Source organism: Oncorhynchus gorbuscha, linkage group LG18 (assembly GCF_021184085.1).
Source record: "Oncorhynchus gorbuscha isolate QuinsamMale2020 ecotype Even-year linkage group LG18, OgorEven_v1.0, whole genome shotgun sequence".
In the NCBI taxonomy this organism is placed as follows: Eukaryota; Metazoa; Chordata; class Actinopteri; order Salmoniformes; family Salmonidae; genus Oncorhynchus; species Oncorhynchus gorbuscha.
The window spans coordinates 54,509,104-54,528,200 of NC_060190.1; the positions used below are offsets into that span (position 1 = coordinate 54,509,104).

Genomic DNA, 19,097 nt, shown 5'->3' on the forward strand with positions numbered 1-19,097 from the left:
TTCTGGTCTCAGGTTCAGGAATGGCTGAAAATGCATAGCGTTGATCTAAAATTGACCCTACAATTGACTCTAAAAATCTTTGTCCTCATGTACAGTTGTAAACCGTAGTCTGACTTTTTTATGCCGGTTTTGGAGCAGAGGCTTCTTCCTTGCTGAGCGGCCTTTCAGGTTATGTCGATATAGGACTCGTTTTACTGTGGATATAGATACTTTTGTACCTGTTTCCTCCAACATCTTCACAAGGTTCTTTGCTGTTGTTCTGGGATTGATTTGCACTTTTCGCACCGAAGTACATTCATCTCTAAGATACAGAGCTTGTCTCATTCCTGAGCGGTATGTCAGCTGCGTGGTCTCATGGTGTTTATACATGCGTACTATTATTTGTACAGATGAACGTGGTACCATCAGGCATTTGGAAATTGCTCCCAAGGATGAACCAGACTTGTGAAGGTCTAAAAAAAAAAATCTGAGGTCTTGGCTGATTTCTTTTGATTTTCCCATGATGTCAAGCAAAGAGGCACTGCGTTTGAAGGTAGGCCTTGAAATACATCCACAGGTACACCTCCAATTGACTCAAATGATGTCAATTAGCCTATCAGAAGCTTCTAAAGCCATGACATCATTTTCTGGAATTTTCCAAGCTGTTTAAAGGCACAGTCAACTTAGTGTATGTAAACTTCTGACCCACTGGAATTGTAATTAGTTAGAAGTGAAATAATCTGCCTGTAAACAATTGTTGGAAAAATGACGTGTGTCATGCACAAAGTAGATGTCCTAACCAAATTGCCAAAACTATAGTTTGTTAACAAGATATTTTTGTAGTGGTTGAAAGACGAGTTTTAATGACTCCAACCCAAGTGTATGTAAACTTCCAACTTCAACTGTATACAGTTGGCATTGCTGATATGATGTTAGTTGCCCTTGATGTCCTTTGTTTTAAATGTATTATTATTTTTGTTAAAAAAATGTTGCATTGTTGTTTAATGTTTTCTTCTGTCTTTTTCTTTTTCTCTTTAGTTCATTCTCTTGGTTGTTGCATTGGGGGGGGTTCTTGGGGGAATGGAATGAACTGTATTCTTTTATTTATTTATTTTCTTGGGGGGACTGTGGGAGGAGTCTCGAATTGTTGAGGGACAGCTATTGGGGAACTGTGGGGGGGGGGGGGGGGGGGGGGGGGATCTTGGAGTGTTCGGGTTCACGTTTTTTGGCCTGGTGGGAGATCTGTCAACGTGCCCTTGAGCAGGACATTGACCCTGAATGCTTCTGTGTGTCACTCTGAATGGGAGTCTGTTGGATGACTGGTATGATGTAGTTGTTGAGCGGCTTCACTGCAAGTATATTGTATGTTTCAGATATAAAAAAAAAACACAAAAAAACATACAGTGCAGATAAATTATTCTAATGAATTATTTTACACTATCTTATCACAGCACTGGCAAACCATGGTTGACCAACTCCCTGACCATGTATATGGCTCTGGGTATAACCAACCTAGGACCAAGATTCCAAATCATGGACCTAATAGCAACTAGCCGGATTTCCATCAGAAAATATCGCTACAGAATATGGTTTGTTAAATCAATCATACAAGACAACACTAATAATGCCGTTTCTAAAGCAACATATTAAAATTCCATTCCAATTCCTCTTTAAGGCATGTAAAAATCAGTTTTAGACAGTGGACTTATGAATTGATTCAATATGATTATTCACCATTATGTAGCTCTTTTCTACCATACTAAAGGTCTAGGGAATATTATTTCCAATGCTACGGTTTAGTTTGTTGTATCCAGCTGGTTGTAATACCAGCACTGCTGTGTGATTTAAAAAACAACAACATTTACTACAGCTTTAATGGGTCTTAGAAAAGTGTTCAAGTCTCAAGTCACTACTTTACACTGCATTAAAACATCAAGCTCCATTCAAAAAACACTTTGCTTTTTAGTTTTCATTAGACCGTGGTAGAAATACCGCTCAATTATCAAGGGGCCAAATCACTGTGTGGATGAGTTGGATTTCTACAAGCTTAGATGCCATGAAGTCAAATACAAACTCGTATTTTACCCTCAGCATCTCCCAGCGCCTCAGGTCATCCATCATTCCCAACACACCCATGGTGATTGGGTTTGGTTTGGTGTGGACTGGGGGAGAGGCAGTTTTCCATCCCTGAGCAGAATACTATTATGATTAAATGGGATGTTGCTGTTCACCCACACCTCTGTCACTCTGCTTTAGTCGCCCCCTCATTCTCCAAAACTATTTATAGCTTTCACAGACACTGTTCTCCAACCCATTCCCTAATGGATTATACAGTACTTCAGTGCCTTGCAAAAGTATTCATCCCCTTTGGCGTTTTTCCTATTTTGTTGAATTACAACCTGTAATTTAAATGGATTTGTATTTTGATTTCATGTAATGGACATACACAAAATAGTCTAAATTGGTGAGGTGAAATGAAAAAAAAAATACTTATTTAAAAAAATTATAAAAAAATTAAAACCGGAAAGGTTTTGCTTGCATATGTATTCACACCCTTTGCTATGAAGCCCCTAAATAAGTTCTGGTGCAAACAATTGCCTTCAGAAGTAACATAATTAGTTAAATAAAGTCCACCTGTGTGCAATCTAAGTGTCACATGATCTCTCACATGATCTCAGCATATATACACCTGTTCTGAAAGCCCCCAGAGTCTGCAACACCAAGCAAGCGGCACCATGAATACCAAGGAGCTCTCCAAACAGGTCAGGGGCAAAGTTGTGGAGAAGTGTAGATCAGGATTGGGTTATGGAAAAATATCAGAAACTTTGAACATTCCACAGAGCACCATTAAACCCATTATTAACAATGGTAAGAATATGGCACCACAACAAACCTGCCAAGAGAGGGCCGCCCACCAAAACTCACTGACCAGGCAAGGAGACCTTTAATCAGAGAGGCAACAAAGAGACCAAAGATAACCCTGAAGGAGCAGCAAACCTCCATAGCGTTGATTGGAGTATCTGTCTATAGCACCACTTTAAGCTGTGCACTCCGGAAGAGTAAGCCAGAACAAAAGCCATTGCTTAAAGAACAAAAGCCATTGCTGAAAGAAAAAAATAAGCAAACACATTTGGTGTTCGCAAAAAGTTATGTGGGAGACTCTCCAAACATATGGAAGAAGGTTCTCTGGTCAGATGAGACAAAAATTGAGCTTTTTGGCCATCAAGGAAAACGCTATGTCTGGCGCAAACCCAACACCTCACATCACCCAGAGAACACCATTCCCACAGTGAAGCATGGTGGTGGCAGCATCATGCTGTGGAGATGTTTTTCATCGGCAGGGACTGGGAAACTGGTCAGGATTGAAGGAATGATGGATGACACTAAATACAGGGAAATTCTTGAGGGAAACCTGTTTCAGTCTTCCGGAGATTTGAGACTAAGACAGAGGTTCACCTTCCAGCAGGACAATGACCCTAAGCATACTGCTAAAGCAACACTTGAGTGGTTTAAAGGGAAACATTTAAATGTGTATGAATTGCCTAGTCAAAGCCCAGACCTCAATCCAATTGAGAATCTGTGGTATGGCTTTTGCTGTACACCAGTGGAACCCTTCCAACTTGAAGGAGCTGGAGCAGTTTTGCCTTAAAGGATGGGCAAAAATCCAAGTGGCTACATGTGCCAAGCTTATAGATGTCACGCCCTGACCTTAGAGAGACTTTTTATGTCTCTATTTGGTTTGGTCAGGGTGTGATTTCGGGTGGGCATTCTATGTTTTGGCTGGGTATGGTTCTCAAACAGGGACAGCTGTCTATCGTTGTCTCTGATTGGGACCCATACTTAGGTAGCCCTTTTCCCTCCTTTCGTGGTGGGTAGTTAGCTTTGTTTGTGGCATTTTGTCCTGTAAGCTTCACGGTTGTTTTCTCGTTTGTTGTTTTGTTGGCGTCATTTTTAAAATAAAAGGAAAATGTACGCTCACCACGCTGCCCCTTGGTCCACTTCTTTCAATGGCCGTGACAATAGAGACATACCCCAAGAGACTTGCAGCTGTTATGCAAGCTCAAGTTTTTCAATTTTTTTTGTCTTATTTCTTGTTTGTTTCAAAATAAAACATATTTTGCATCTTCAAAGTGATAGGCATGTTGTGTAAATCAAATGATACAAACCCCCCAAAAATACATTTTAAATCCAGGTTGTCAGTCAACAAAATAGGAAAAATGCCAAGGGGTGAATACTTTTGCAAGCCACTGTATGTACTGTACCGTATAGTGAAAGGAAAACTGCTGTCAGAGTAATGGAGTGTGTGGGATTATTTTTTGGAAATAAGCACAAAGAAAAATGTTTATGAAGTCAGCTTTCTGGGCCCGAAATGGAATTGTGCTGTATTACATTTCGTATGGATGGTGCATGTTTTTCTGACATTTTATGCCAACTCGTCTTTGCATTTTCAAATGAGTTTGATGATCTCTCTCTCTCATCGCCAGGACTCACTTGTTGAATATTCAGAGAATGTGGTCTGAAACGCAGTGGTTCATGATACTATCAGGGATGTTTGTACATACCGTACTGTATACTGAAAAGAAGACTGCAGTCAGAGTAATGGAGGGGCGGCAGGTAGCCTAGTGGTTAGAGCGTTGGGCCATTAACTGAAAGGTTGTTAGATCAAATCCCCGAGCTGTCAAGGTACAAATCTGTCGTTCTTCCCCTGAACAAGGCAGTTAACTCACTGTTCTTATACTGTCATTGTAAATAAGAATTTGTTCTTAACTGACTTGCGTAGTTAAATAAATGTTGCATGTTTTCAGGCTTAATGCAGTCATTGCCCATGTTTTATGGATGTGTGAAGTGTGTTAGTGGTTATCTGGCTGTGATCTCCCTCAGGGGGGGGGGGGATACAGGGATCACACTGCACACAGGGGCCATTCCTTTACAGTACTGTCCATACCCTCAGCAATACAGCTGGCATTGAAAAGCATCATGATCTGGAAAATACTCATAGATATTTCCTCCCACTAATGTGTGCTTATTTGAAATTGTTTGTGTTTGTGAATTAAAGAGTGTATGTGTACTGTATGTTTCCTTTACTCTACTCTGGCCCCTTTCCAAGCTCGTGCTGCTGTCCATGGTGCTGAAACACTCGAGCCGAAGAAACCATAGAGCCCATTGCTGAGTAAACCCCAGAGTGGCTTGTTGCCGGGAAACCGCACCTGGCATTCTTCCAAAAGCTCCCAGTGAGATCAGTCCTTTTGAAGCAGTAGTATTTTCAACCTCTCCTTTTCCATGTGGTCTGATTGCCATTATTGCTAGTATCCAGGGATTCAGTTGGGATTTTGTGGAAGTTCTGTTTTTGATTGCTTTTTCATTATGATTTTCAAAATGTATATGATGCTGTTACATTAGCTATGACCAACTCAAGGTTGTAAAAATATATTTTATTTATTAATGGTGGTGAGAGCTAGTAGGCAGGCCTGTGTTATTTTAATAAAGTAGTGTGATGAGACATCCCCACTCTGTCTGTCCCTCTCTGTGTCTGTCCCTCTCCTCTGGATAAATCAAAGTAGGTCTCAAATCTGTGTCCCTCCCAGTATGTGTCTGCAGAGTCATTAACCCATGCCTTTGGTCTGTGGGTGCTCTCCTTCTAGTTGAGCTGATAGATAGTTCAGCTTTGGTCTTTTCTATCCCTCCTTCTCCACCTCTCTTTTGTTTCTCCTAGAGGCCTCTGCCTCTCAGTATTCCCCTCTGAAAATGTGTTGCATGTGGTGTAGATGTGTTGTCCTGTAGTGTGTACAGTATGTGGGTTGGTCCAGTTGAGACACACAGGCAGGCAGGGATTTTCTCCATGTCTCTCAGTAGTGTTGCCATACTTCCAGTTCCACAGGATTTGTGTCTTCATATATCTCTTTATCTCCTCTCCTCTGCCTCCCACCTCACAGTTGTAAATCTGATCAATGTAGGTGTGGAGAATAAAGGTGAATGGATCCTTATTTCCAACCACATTTTCCAGGCATGAATTGTGCCTATGCAACAATAATTAGGTGGGCACTTACATTTGTCCTATTTCACACATGTACAAGTGTGTGAATTGGAAATTCGTTTTTTTTGCATATCCCACTCCCCCTGAAACACGCTTGGAGAGTGTGGCCACGGCTAGCCATTAACGGTGACCCTGTAGCAATTAGGGTTAAGTACCTGTAGCAATTAGGATTAAGTACCTTGCTCAGGGGCACATTGACAGATTGTTCACCTATTCGGTTTAGGGATTCAAACTAGCGACCTTTCGGGTTACTGGCCCAACGCTCTTAACCGCTAGGCTACCTGCCGCTGATGTGATATTCAACTCTCTCATACACTGAGCCTGAACCACTTCCTCATCCTTTTTTTCTCCTCACACGGCAAAGTCAAGAATGTCCTTCTCTATCCAGCAGTAACCTCATTTTTTAAATCCCTCTACCATCTAATTACATACAGTACCAACCCTTTTATCTCTCTCTCTCTTTTCATCTCCCTCTCCCCTCTCTCACTTTCTCTTTCGCTCATTCTTTCTTTCGCTCTCTCGCTCCACCTCTCTCTTTGTTCACACCAACCCAATGATTTATGTTGTAATATGCATACATACTTTTCTCTAGCAGTCCCAGAGAAGACATTTGTGGAATTCACGACATTCAGTGGACTAGGCGAGGCTGGACAATAATAGCCTTATTAAAAAAGCAGTCTGTTTGATGACTGGGTTATAAAATGTCTGTATATTTATCTGTGTTTTGCAATTTGAGGCAGGCAGAATCTCATTTGTTTCATTAATTTATGGAACACTGGCTTTCGCTGCATCCTTCCATAATTATAATACTCCTCTAATGAGTGTACAGGTCCTGGCTGGAATAAAATATATATTATTTGAATATCATTTTAATCTCTGGCTTGGTCAGATAATGAATGGGAAAAGTTTTCTGGAGAGGTCTTTCCTCTCCTTGTTATTCTAATTCCCTTCTGTTGATATATTCTGGGTGTATAGGGGCCTCTGAAACTGTAGCATCTGCAAATCCTCCTAAAGAAATTGATTGCGGTCTTGGAATTTCTCGAAAGATCCTTTTGCTCATACTCAAACAAAGAACTGTAGTTTGCAAATGACGCATCACACCATGCATGAAATTCAAACTTATCTGGCTCACACAGCTTTGCAAATAGCCCCTGATACGATCCACTCCATTGCACAACTGAAATGGAAAGTAGTTCCTCTTCTGATCAGGGGGGTGCTCTAAGAGGACTGCATTAGTCCGCTACTCCTTGACTGTTATTACTTTTCAATTCATTGTGATTTAGTAGTAGTATTAAACTTAATATCACACCCTGGACCATAGAGAGTCTTTTTATTCTCTATTTTGGTTAGGTTGGGGTGTGACTAGGGTGGGTGATCTAGTGCATTTATTTCTATGTTGGCCTGGTATGGTTCCCAATCAGAGGCAGCTGTTTATCGTTGTCTCTGATTGGGGATCATATTTAGGCAGTCAATTTCCCCACTGGTTTTTGTGGGATCTTGTTTTTGTGTTGATGCCTGTGAGCGCTACAGAACGTCACATTTCGTTGCTCTTTATTGTTTTTGTGACTTTCAATTAATAAACATGTGGAATTCTACGTACGCTGCGTCCGAGTATGATTACCACGACGATCGTGACACTTAAAGTAAAGGACTATAATAGTACAGGGTACACATTGTATGAATTCTGATTTAGACCAAATTGAAAAAAAGTGCAATATACCATACAATACACATGGTTGGTTAACAGTATTTTTGACCCAAACCAAATTTATTCATCCCTTTGTCTTCCAAGGAAAGGTGCTCTCACACTCCTGCTATCTCCCTGTCTGTGTCTCTATGTCTCTTCCTCTTCCAATTTTTCCTCATTTAATTGGTGCTGAAGGCTTCTGACTGATTTATCAGGTGGGATGGGATGGTGTGCGGCACAAGGTATACTGGGCCACAAAACAACAGTGTGGAACTGTGATATGACAATCAGTGGTGGAGAGGGTGGAGAACACAAAGTTGACATGACATTCATGTAATGGGTTGTTAGCCCTGCGGACCTCTATTAGACGAGGCATACTTTTTAATTTGAAGAAATAGTGCTGAGATATAAATTCTTAGTGATTGTCTATACAGTAATATTTATATGTAATGTTATGGTTCTGTAAGTAAAACAAACAAACATGAGCTGGCACACACCCAGAAAAAGGATTTTGCGTGGAGGTGCTGACTAACAGCGAATAAACTATAAAAATAGAGTCGCACATAACCTGGTTCAAGTAGGGTGACATCACCCTGAAGAAGGTACGATGATGCTGAAGGGTTGGTGATTTACCCAATAAATTACTGGGAGTTTATATATGGCGTGTGTGACTCTTTATTTTTTTTAATAGTTTATGGTTCTGTAAGTCACCTCTGTCAGATGGTAGAGAAACATGTTATTGTATAGGCCTACCAACCCTTACAAAAAAACAGTGAAAAAACAGAGTGGCGTCTCAGGGTGTACTCAACCCCATCTCTGAGGGCAGTCGCTCATTACTGTGCTGCACTTGTTGCCGTCTGAGACCGTCTCAAAGTTGCGTCTGACCCACTTTAATAGGAGCACAAGCAGCACCGTGGCATTTTGAGACTGGTGGACAGACTAATTATGTTAACGTACCCGTCCCTTTTCACCTGCCCCACACACATTACTCTGGGTAATTGTTTTTGGAGAGGGGCATTGGTCATCTCTGGAGGAGAAAAGCAATAGTCAAAAGAACTCTTCAAAGTGCATTACCTTGTAACATTGACGAGGAGTTAGGAGACTGCAGTGCAGATCCAGAGGATCCTGCTTTCATTCTGTTGGAGAAATTACATTTCAGTTGCTATGGCTATCACACACAGCGCCCAGACAGCACACTGTAGTTGGTTAGCTGGAACAAAGTGCAGGCTTGTCCTTAAGATTTCACCTGGTTTGACTCAGTATACAGTATCGCTCATTGCTTGTTCAAGACTAGACATGAAACATACTCCCCCAGAGGAACATCATGGGATCTTTATCATTCATCTTGAAAATATGATCCATAAACCATTACGCTGGATAATCAGTTGCCAAATGAAAGAGGTTCTAACATGGCTAACTTTAATCCCACAGAGAGCCTGGGTTTTCTTCCTTTATGACCTCAGCCCACTTTATATAGAGATTACTGAAGTATGAAAGTGGAGTCCACATCCCATTCTTCTGTGGCCTAACAGATGCGAAGGCACATCCTACAGACATATCTGCTGTGGAGGTTGTCTGACCAATCTCCACTCAATGGCGAGAGCAAACAAGGGTCAGGCAGGCGAGCGGATGGGAGTGGAGGGGAGCAGACAGGTGCGGGCAGAACAGTCCTATGCTGTGCGTGTTTGTGATTTGATTAAGAGCCAACATCTGGCCACAGTCCATTCTGGCCTAATTTAATAAGAGGAGGTTCAATGGGCACCAGGGCACCCCAACACCACAGCTGATGGAAGGGGAACAGAGTAGGAGAGATTGCTCTGTACTCCTGGACAGGACACTCCTGGAAAAGACGCTCTGACCACAGGACAGCAGGAAAGCTAGAGGGGAATCTACTTATATAGAGGGCAGAGCAGAGGAAGGGAGAAGAGGAAGGGTGAGCCATCCCTTTATCCTTGGTTGACCTTAGGACCCACCCTTGTCAGCAGATACTCCACCTGCACCACACCCGTAGCCAGCTTTCTATACAATCCACATTTCTATGTGAGATGCAATGCTATTTGTTTGGGTTTGACCTCCTTAACCGTTTAGTTTGCTGGGTTATTTTTATGTAGACTTGTCTAACTTGACTGTTGGGTAGGAAAAATTAACGGGATTCCAATTTCCAGTAGGGGTGAGCTGATTACCACCAGTTCAGTGCAAGTCATTTTCTTCCACTATTCGACCTGTCAGAGCCTTGAATCTGGCTGCTGCTACTAATGAATACACATGTTTTCCCTTGTACAATATTAAGACTACTTGAGTAAAGGGCATATTCTATTGAACATATTGCATATTCTATTCTAGTGATAATATGACTGAGGTTTTAAGATGAAACAAGAATTTGCCTCTTTTTAGGATGAGGATGGGAATTGAGGACATGTGAGTGCATAGAAATGAATTTAGTCTAAGTGAGGGAGAGAGGGGGCACCTGCTCGTTACCAGGGCAACGGAATGGTTGGACGCACCTTTCTCTTAGTCTGAGGGAGATATGACTTACTGAGGGAGCGGAGGAGAAAAGTGAGGGTGATAGGAAGAAAGGAGAGAGGGAGGTGGCAGGCAGTGATGCTTATTGACAGAAATGTAGTCTTGTAAAACACAGCCTCTGTCAGCCTCGAGAGTTTAAAGAGTATAACAGAGAGGAGGTAAGGAGGGAGGGAGGGAGAGCGAGGGAAGGAGGGAGGGGAGAGGTATGAGTGCTCCCATTGCTCACTTGCTGTGAACTCCACTGATGTGGACATTCTCCCCAGAAAGCATCAGCAGCCCAAGCAAGTAGGATGTCACAGAGAAAGAGGAGCTTCACTTTCGGAGCATATGGAGGGTAAGGATGAAAGCCATTCGGACAACAGATAACATTTACTCATGTGTGTTGCTCGGCAGGCTAGAAATGTCCTTGGTGGGGGATAGTAATGGGGAGGGGTTATAGATAGCAAAACCTGGTATGGAATTAACTCCATCACTGAAGAATTAGGCCTGAGATCTAATGAGATGACCTGGGGTATAATGCTTTAGATGTTGAGCAGACTAGCAGTTGGGAGAAAGATACCAAGGTCAGACAACAGTGTCTGCTCTGAACTACAGCTCGTTAACATCTATGATTATCTCTGAAAGTTACTGAAGTGATTTCATAATGAGCTCAATGAAACAGGAGTTGAGTTGGAGATAGAAATAGAGGGGCAATGATGAAATATTCTCCAACACACATTTACCACTGTGATCATTACCTCTTAAATTACAATAGTAATGTGTGTTGGAGAGTAATGTCTTTCATTTATGACCAACCAGTGAGTTTGATTGTTTTTATTCTCAGCATCGGAAAGTTTGGCATAGTGGGTGTGTGTATGTTTATTTGTTTGCCTGCGAGACAGAGGTTCGCCATAGGTTTTAGGTTTTATTCAGGGTACTATTAGATGCTGCTGGGAATTTGTTGCATTGATGAGGACAAGAGTTCAAGGGATGTTGTTAAACCAGTCTATATGGGGCCTCCCGAGTGGCGCTGCGGTCTAAGCCATTGCATCGCATTCAAGACAAGACTAACTACCAATTGGGGAGAAGGGGTAAAAAAGTACCCCAAAAATATATAAAAATTAATAAATAATAGTCTCTATATAGTGTACGGTCTCTGTGTAAAAGACACATTGACAGATCTGTTGCAATGAATTGTGTTTTTGTGGTCGGTGGGTGGCATATGAAGAGTTTAGCTAGATGTGGCTTACATCAATGCATTATAATGGTATGAATGTTGGTTAGTGAGATTTTACTGTAAATTACACACTTTAGCACAGAAATGATGTGCATTCAAGGATGTATGATGTTGTGTAGACGAGCTGCATCGAAACCCCTTGGCACTGGAATAACTCTTAACTTCCATCATTATGTTGCCCTGGCCCTGGGCACTGACAGCTACATGCAGGAAAACATTTCACTCATGAGACTCAGAGTACAAACTAAGCCTTTGGCTGACCCTTATGCCCTGTGTGAATAGTACAGTACAGTGGGTGTGGAGTTCCATGGACACAGTTTGATTCAAAGTTTAACACAATCGCCCACCCTCCAGCCAAGCATCAACCGATTGTTCAGGCTCTAAATGCTGTGGTTGGCACTGAAGTGAATTCCATGGATAGAGTGAGATTCTTAGATATTTTTGTGCGTCAGGTTTACGCAGCTATAGAAGTGGGGGAGGAACCACCATTCACATGCATGTGTACACACACACAGAGACACGCACACACACACATACAGCTCTGAGTAGTGGAGCACATTAGATAGTCCCACTGACCGCCATCTGCACTCTGAGAAATGGAGCTTGTCCCCGTGTTAATGGAGATTTTATTCCTCGAATGTGTTTTTTTGTCCCATCTTTATAACCGCAATGCATCTTTCCATACACAGCCTCCCAGAGCATGTACATCAAACTGTGCCAAGAGGTACTCAGGACATTGGGGGAGAATAATACATAGGGCGAGAACACTAATACATAGAGCCTTTGTCTATATGAAGAAATAAAACACAACAACACTGTTCAGATCAGTCACGTGGTTCAAAATACTATACTGCACCCTATAGAAGGTGTGGGCCTCAGGGAAGAATAAGGAATACTGTATAGAAGGCATGGTGAAAAGCCATGCTGACATTACTGTACAGTGCATTCGGAAAGTATTCGGACCCCTTGAGTTTTGTCACATGGATGACGCTGGAGAGACGAAGCAGGTACGGGGAGTAAAACATTTAATAATAACGGACATGGCACCAGACAGGAACAGCATCAGCAAAAGTAATACTGACAAAAAACTATTAATTCAGCAGTGGGGAACAGAGCAGGGAACTGACAAATATAGGAGGGAAATAAAAAGGAGATAAGTCCAGGTGAGTCCAATAATGTTGATGCGTGTGACGAGGGAAGGCAGGTGTGCGTGATGGATGGCAGGAGTGCGTGATGCAGTGTAAACTGGCGCCCTCAAGTGCCAGGGGGAGGGAAGAGCGGGAGCAGACGTGACAAGTTTATCCCAATGTTCTCTGCAGATCCTCTCAGATCTACTATTTTCAGGGGTCTCCAGAGATGTTCGATCGGGCTCTGGCTGGGCTACTCAAGACATTCAAACTTGTCCCGAAGCCACTCCTGCGTTGTCTTGGCTGTGTGCTTAGGGTCGTTGTCCTGTTGGAAGGTGAACCTTCACCCCAGTCTGAAGTCCTGAGCGCCCTGGAGCAGGTTTTCATCAAGGATCTCTCTGTACATTTCTCCATTAATCTTTCCCTCGATCGTGACTAATCTCCCAGTCCCTGTCGCTGAAAAACAACTGCAGAGCATGATGCTGCCACCGCCATGCTTCACCGTTGGGATGGTGCCAGGTTTCTTCCAGACATGTCGCTTGGTATTCAGGCCAAATAGTACAATCTTGGTTTCATCAGACCAGAGAATCTTGTTTCTCATGGTCTGAGAGTCCTTTAGGTGCCTTTTGGTAAACACAAGCGGGCTGTCATGTGCTTTTTACTGAGGAGGGGCTTCGTCTGGCCATAAAGGCCTGATTGGTGGAGGGCTGCAGATTGATGAGGGAAAAAATCAATTTAATCCATTTTAGAATAAGGCTGTAACGTAACAAAATGTGGGAAAAGTCAAGGGGTCTGAATACTTTCCGAATGCACTGTACACTGTACATACTTGAGTGTTCAGGCTGGACATGGTTTTCTATTAGTTTTCTTTGACTGTATGCATTTATTTGTTCATTTTTCAAAAGGAACATTAGCTTTTAGTATCAAGAGAAATTCTTGAGAGGAAGAAGGCCCTGAAAATGTAACAAAGGACATTTCAACCTTCAGTTTAGCCATGAGCTAGAACAACCCTGGAGTAGTACATCCCTGGAAGGAAGGGAGGCAGGTAGGGAGGGAGGTAGGTAGGAAGAGAGGGAGGGAGATGGGGTAGTACAACCCTGGGACATAAGGGAGCTACGGAGATAGGTAGGGAGGGAGTAGTACAACCCTAGGAGGGAAGGAGTTGGGGCGTCTCATTATCTTTTGATTTTTCTTTTCCTCTCCCTATCCCAACATAAAGAGGGTAAAGGTGACATTGTCCTTTTTGTATGCATAGCTGACTATCATATATTAAATGACAGAAATGCTCCTATCTTTGTGTTACTGTACCTAAAAAAATTTTTCCTTCTACTTTTTATTTGCATATAAGCAATTTATAAATATTGTACATTCTAAGAGGAAACCCCCCCAAAAAGTGTGTGTTATTGTAACATTGTACAATATAGTATGTTGTGTTTATATTTTTCCGTGTATATAGCAGTCAGACATGAGAGTGCATATTGACACGCACGCACACACACACACACACGCACGCACGTACGCACGCGCGCACGCACGCACGCACGCACGCACGCACGCACACACACACACACACACACACACACACACACACACACACACACACACATAGCCTATAGGTCCACACCGAAAGATAAAGGCATCATGCAAGACAGTATGATTCCCTTGACAAACCCCTAGATTCAGTAGGCTTTAGATATAACTTCCTAATTATGTTACTGACATTTATTTGATAAGATAAAAATTCATGTTTTATATTATTATGGTTGGTTTGATACCATGATCTGTATTATTATTATTATTATTATTATTATTATTATTATTGTTATGCTGGCTGCCTGGTTGTGACATTGTTTTTGTGCAGGAGTGTTTTCCACTGTGTACCGTTAACACCAAAACAGAGATTTCCCCTCAGTCAGCAGAAAGAGGAGCAGAGAGCGACTCCTGAGTGACAGCCTGATATTTGTTATTGCTAACAGTCGTTTCCTGTTGGCCGTTTCCTGTTGTCTTACAACAGCTTTCAAGTTGTGCAGAATGTCATACTGTAACAATGAGGTGGGACTACTTGTTTGTATAAACACAACTATAAATACATCTTGCGAGAGAGTTTAACAGTTGGTTCTGGTTTTTGGATTGTTAAGCAAAATGTTGCATTTTTCACGTTACCTATCTTATAAAACAGGTAGTCGGTCTATAGGTAGTTCCTCATCTCCTTAGCTGTAGTTCCTCATACTGTATCATCAGCCATGTAGAGACAAAGAAGAGGTCCTGAGGGAACCTATCACTCTTCTCTACAGACCACAGGAGGCTGCTGAGGGGAGGACGGCTCATAATAATGGCTGGAATGGAATGGTATCAACCACATAGAAACCATGTTGTTGATGTATTTGATACCATTCCATTTATTCCGTTCCAGCCGTTACTATGAGCCCATCCTCCCCAATTAATGTGCAAAAAAACTCCTGTTCCAGACTGAACCTTCAGCTCTACTGAGCCATCCAGTGGCACAGCCATTCCACTGCAAGATGCACCCATACATCTAAAGCATGTTTCACCACTCCTCCTGCCTGCCCCGTCCTAAAACCCTTAAGAAGGCCAGAAGCCAAAATGTGTTGGTTCTACTTTTAACAATAAAGACGCCTGAATATCCTGTCGACTTCAGTTTGCTCCTCAATTCATGCTCCTTGGTTGGAGTAGTAACGTCAGTGATCCCTTTGCACTGTCCTGTCCTCAGGACAGGGATTCATCTAATCTCTGCTGCTAATATCCCCTAGAACTCAAACAAGGCATGAATGGATCACTTTAAATTGTAGAAAATGCCCTCAGAATAGATTAGATAAGGGAGATAATATTAAACCATGCTGGGCTTAAAGTATGCTTTTAGGATGCACGTTGGGTCACTGGCTTGGCATTGGAAAATCTGAACTGCTTCAGGGGCCGTCGCTTGTCTCATTCATCAACCTGATAGGGCCTGTATGAAAAGAGAGGGAGAAAGGTAGGGTAGATGAATGTCATCCATCCAATGTCACCTAGTCAGCATTGATGAGGTCTGCAGCAGTATGCAAGTTATGCCCAGCAGATTGTATGACTTCGGTACAAAAGCATATTCAATCTGCTGTGCCATCCTATATTAACCTAGAATACCTGTTGTGTTCTAAAGACTAATCTCCCGTTGATGGGGTGTGTGAAGGCTACATGTACCTTTTATTTCATCTCTCTCTCTCTCTCTGATACTTTCTGATGGATGGCTTTTGTTTGAGTTTGATTTCCTATGAATGACAGACATTTGTTTGATTGGCTTAGGATTCAGGGGGGCAGGGATAAGTGGTGATTAGCAGTTGATTGATTGACCGTATTAAGCATTTATTCAGCATTTACTCCACGACGGCTCCTGTGATTGATCCAGGCAGAGCGTTTGCCTGGTTTGATTTGTATGCAGCATGGTAAATGTAGTCAGAATTTGAACCACTATCTCTCTCTGTGCAAACACCAAAAACAATTCCATGGAAAATGGCCAAGAGAATAAAATGGGCTGTTTCTCTATCTATCTCATCCATAGAGATCCTATTAAATTACTAGAGGGGCTATGCCATATACCCTTTAAGTTTCAGAATGGGTTGGTGACAGCCATTGTGGCCAGGGAGAAATCCAAACTAGTCTAATTGGAATGAATGGCCGAGACAAAATCCTGATTTTACATATGCAGGAAAATAAAAAGCATGTGATATATCAGAAATTGTGTAATATAATTATTGTCAACCTAAAATATTGTCGTATCATTATAAATACAGTTTATACACATTTTCTGTATGATTAGCCTCTAAAATACATGTAAACAGACCAGAAATGTAAAAAAACATATTGGAAGCTATGCATGCATGTCTCAATGTTTTATTGGAAAGATGTGAGTGCTATTATATGATACAATATCAGTACTAGTTGCATTTAAATCTTGTCTAAGTCCCATCATCAATTGATTTCAGCCAGTGAATGGCTGTGGATTGACTGCATTTTCTGTTGGCATATTGGCATTTAATTTGAATAATTCCTCTAAAACTGGCTGGCTAGCTAGCTAACAAACATGCAGTGCAGATAAATTCTTCAAACTCATTGATTTACACAATATCTTATCACAGCACAGGAAAACCATGGTTGATCCACCACCTGACCAAAATGGCTGACCTTTATCCCATCATAAGAAGGTTCATGTCCATTATAGTATTCTATTTTCTAATTCTATGATTCTCGTCATCCTATCCGCTGTGGCTTTTCTCATATCTTGGGCACGACAATGGTTTCTGACTGTCTGACTTGCACCTCAGCCAGACTGCCTACTCACCTAGGAGATGGTGCCAGCCTCAACCTGAGAGTGTGCCCATCGGCTGGTAGTCAGGCAGAGGGAGATGAAATTATTGACCCATTAATCTGGTGCCATGGGTTCATGGAGGTTGATGCTGTTTTAAATACAGACTACGATTAAATTCTCGTTCTAAATGATGATTTGTACAGGCATGTGAATGTCGTAGATATTATTTTCAGCCAAATTAGTCCTCAGCCAAAATCCCTGATGCTTTCACCTTTTTAGATGAAACTCTGTTTACATTTGAGTCATTTAGCAGATGCTCTTATCCAGAGTGTAGTAGTGAGTGCATACATCTTCATACTGGTCCCACATGGGAATGGAACCCACAACCCTGGCATTGCAAGCGCCACACTCTACCAACTGAGTCAGTCATTTGGTTATGGCATTGTTCTAGACTCTTCTTTAGTCTGGTATGACTTGACACTCAGTGGAACCCATTGATTAAACCAGACCAGTGAAGATGGTGGGAGACAAGAAGTCTGATCTGATATCTCTCTTTGTTCTTTCTCTTTCTAGTGTCGACAAGACCTTCTCCAGGACCAAAAGTCTATGGTGAGTTTACCCCCCCCCCCCACCCACATATGTCTATGCTCAATGTGCCATACTGCTGTTGTAGCCACAATTGGGATTCCTTCAGTAAACTGCTACATCAGGCAGTAACATATATGGCACTGAGGAAGCCTAATGTCATGGCTGTGGATCAGGCCATCTGGTAACATAATTAATATTGAGGAGGGCAATGTAATATTCCATCCTTGGCAACATGAGAGAAAGATGTGTTCCCTGTAAATACAGGCAAGGTAACAGATGGAGAGGGTGCTAGAGAAATGGAGCGTTTGGAAAGAAGGCCTGCACTTATCAGACATCTTTCCTTTTTCCAGGGTGGCGTAGGGCGGGCAAGGAGCTGTGTGTGTGTCTCACACATGTCCTTTTTATAGGTACAAACAGACACACTCACAACCCAGTCTGATTACAGATAAATTCTTCTTTTACCACTGCCACAGGGTGAAACATGAGTGATTTAACATAGTACTAGAGAGTAGTAAGAGATTGGGAGTGCTTATTGTCTCACCGGACCCTAATGTATCTAGGCCACTCTACCACTGTCTGTACAGTTTTTGGCCAAGCAGTGTTTAAGCATGAAATAGATTACCTTTGACACAGCACATTATAATCTGAAATGTAATATCTCTGTGTAAAGCAATCTTATAAGAGCTTTGGAAAGGGCTTATAATACGCTGAAAAGAGAGAGGGAGAGGGGTGAAGATGGGGGGATGTGACCAGGGTCAATAGAGGTGCAGGATGAAAGACCATCAGAGGGTAACATTGGGTCCGTATTGCTGCTGAATTTAATTAAGAGGGGATGTGTGGGGGTTCATTCTGCACTGTGTTCCAAACATGTCTGTAGCGCATGCTAATATAGCGGGACACCAAAGGAAGGGAATGGCTTCTAGCCTCTGAACAGTGCCGCTCTGAACAGTGCCGCTCTGAACAGTCCTGCTCTGAACAGTCCTGCTCTGAACAGTCCTGCTCTGAACAGTGCTGCTCTGAACAGTGCCGCTCTGAACAGTCCTGCTCTGAACAGTCCTGCTCTGAACAGTCCTGCTCTGAACAGTGCTGCTCTGAACAGTGCCGCTCTGAACAGTCCTGCTCTGAACAGTCCTGCTCTGAACAGTGCCGCTCTGAACAGTCCTGCTCTGAACAGTCCTGCTCTGAACAGTCCTGCTCTGAACAGTGCCGCTCTGAACAGTCCTGCTCTGAACAGTCCTGCTCTGAACAGTCCTGCTGTCATGTTTGTCATTTATTGTCATGTCTTGTCCCTGTGCTCCCCATGCTATTCGTTTCCCTCTGCTGGTCTTGTTTGGTTCTATCCCTCTCTCTCCCCCTCCCTCTCTCACTCTCTCGCTCTCTCTTCTCTCTGTCGTTCCGTTCCTGCTCCCAGCTGTTCCTATTCCCCTAATCATCATTTAGTCTTCCCACACCTGTTCCCGATCCTTTCCCCTGATTAGAGTCCCTATTTATTCCTTTGTGATCCGTTCCTGTTCCGTCGGTTCCTTGTATTGTATTCACCATGCTGTGATTGCGTTTCGCCCTGTCCTGTCGTGTTTTTGCCGTGATTGTGTATCACCCTGTCCTGTCGTGTTTTGTGCCTTCATCAGACGCTGCGTGTG

The 19,097-nt window shown here is 42.5% G+C and overlaps 1 protein-coding gene across 9 annotated transcripts in view; it reads left to right on the plus strand.

Annotated features, from left to right (window-relative positions):
• Positions 1-19,097, plus strand: part of LOC124002875 (rap1 GTPase-activating protein 1-like) — a 161,639-nt gene that overhangs the window by 64,572 nt on the left and 77,970 nt on the right. For 8 of the 9 annotated variants that reach the window (XM_046310663.1, XM_046310655.1, XM_046310654.1 and 5 more), the window contains exons 1-2: positions 10,421-10,557; positions 17,443-17,478. In XM_046310663.1, the coding sequence (XP_046166619.1) occupies positions 10,514-10,557; positions 17,443-17,478 (80 nt within the window). In that variant the 5' untranslated portion in view covers positions 10,421-10,513. Of the gene's footprint in view, positions 1-10,420; positions 10,558-17,442; positions 17,479-19,097 lie in introns of those variants that run through there. The other variant, XM_046310659.1, reaches the window with a different exon arrangement.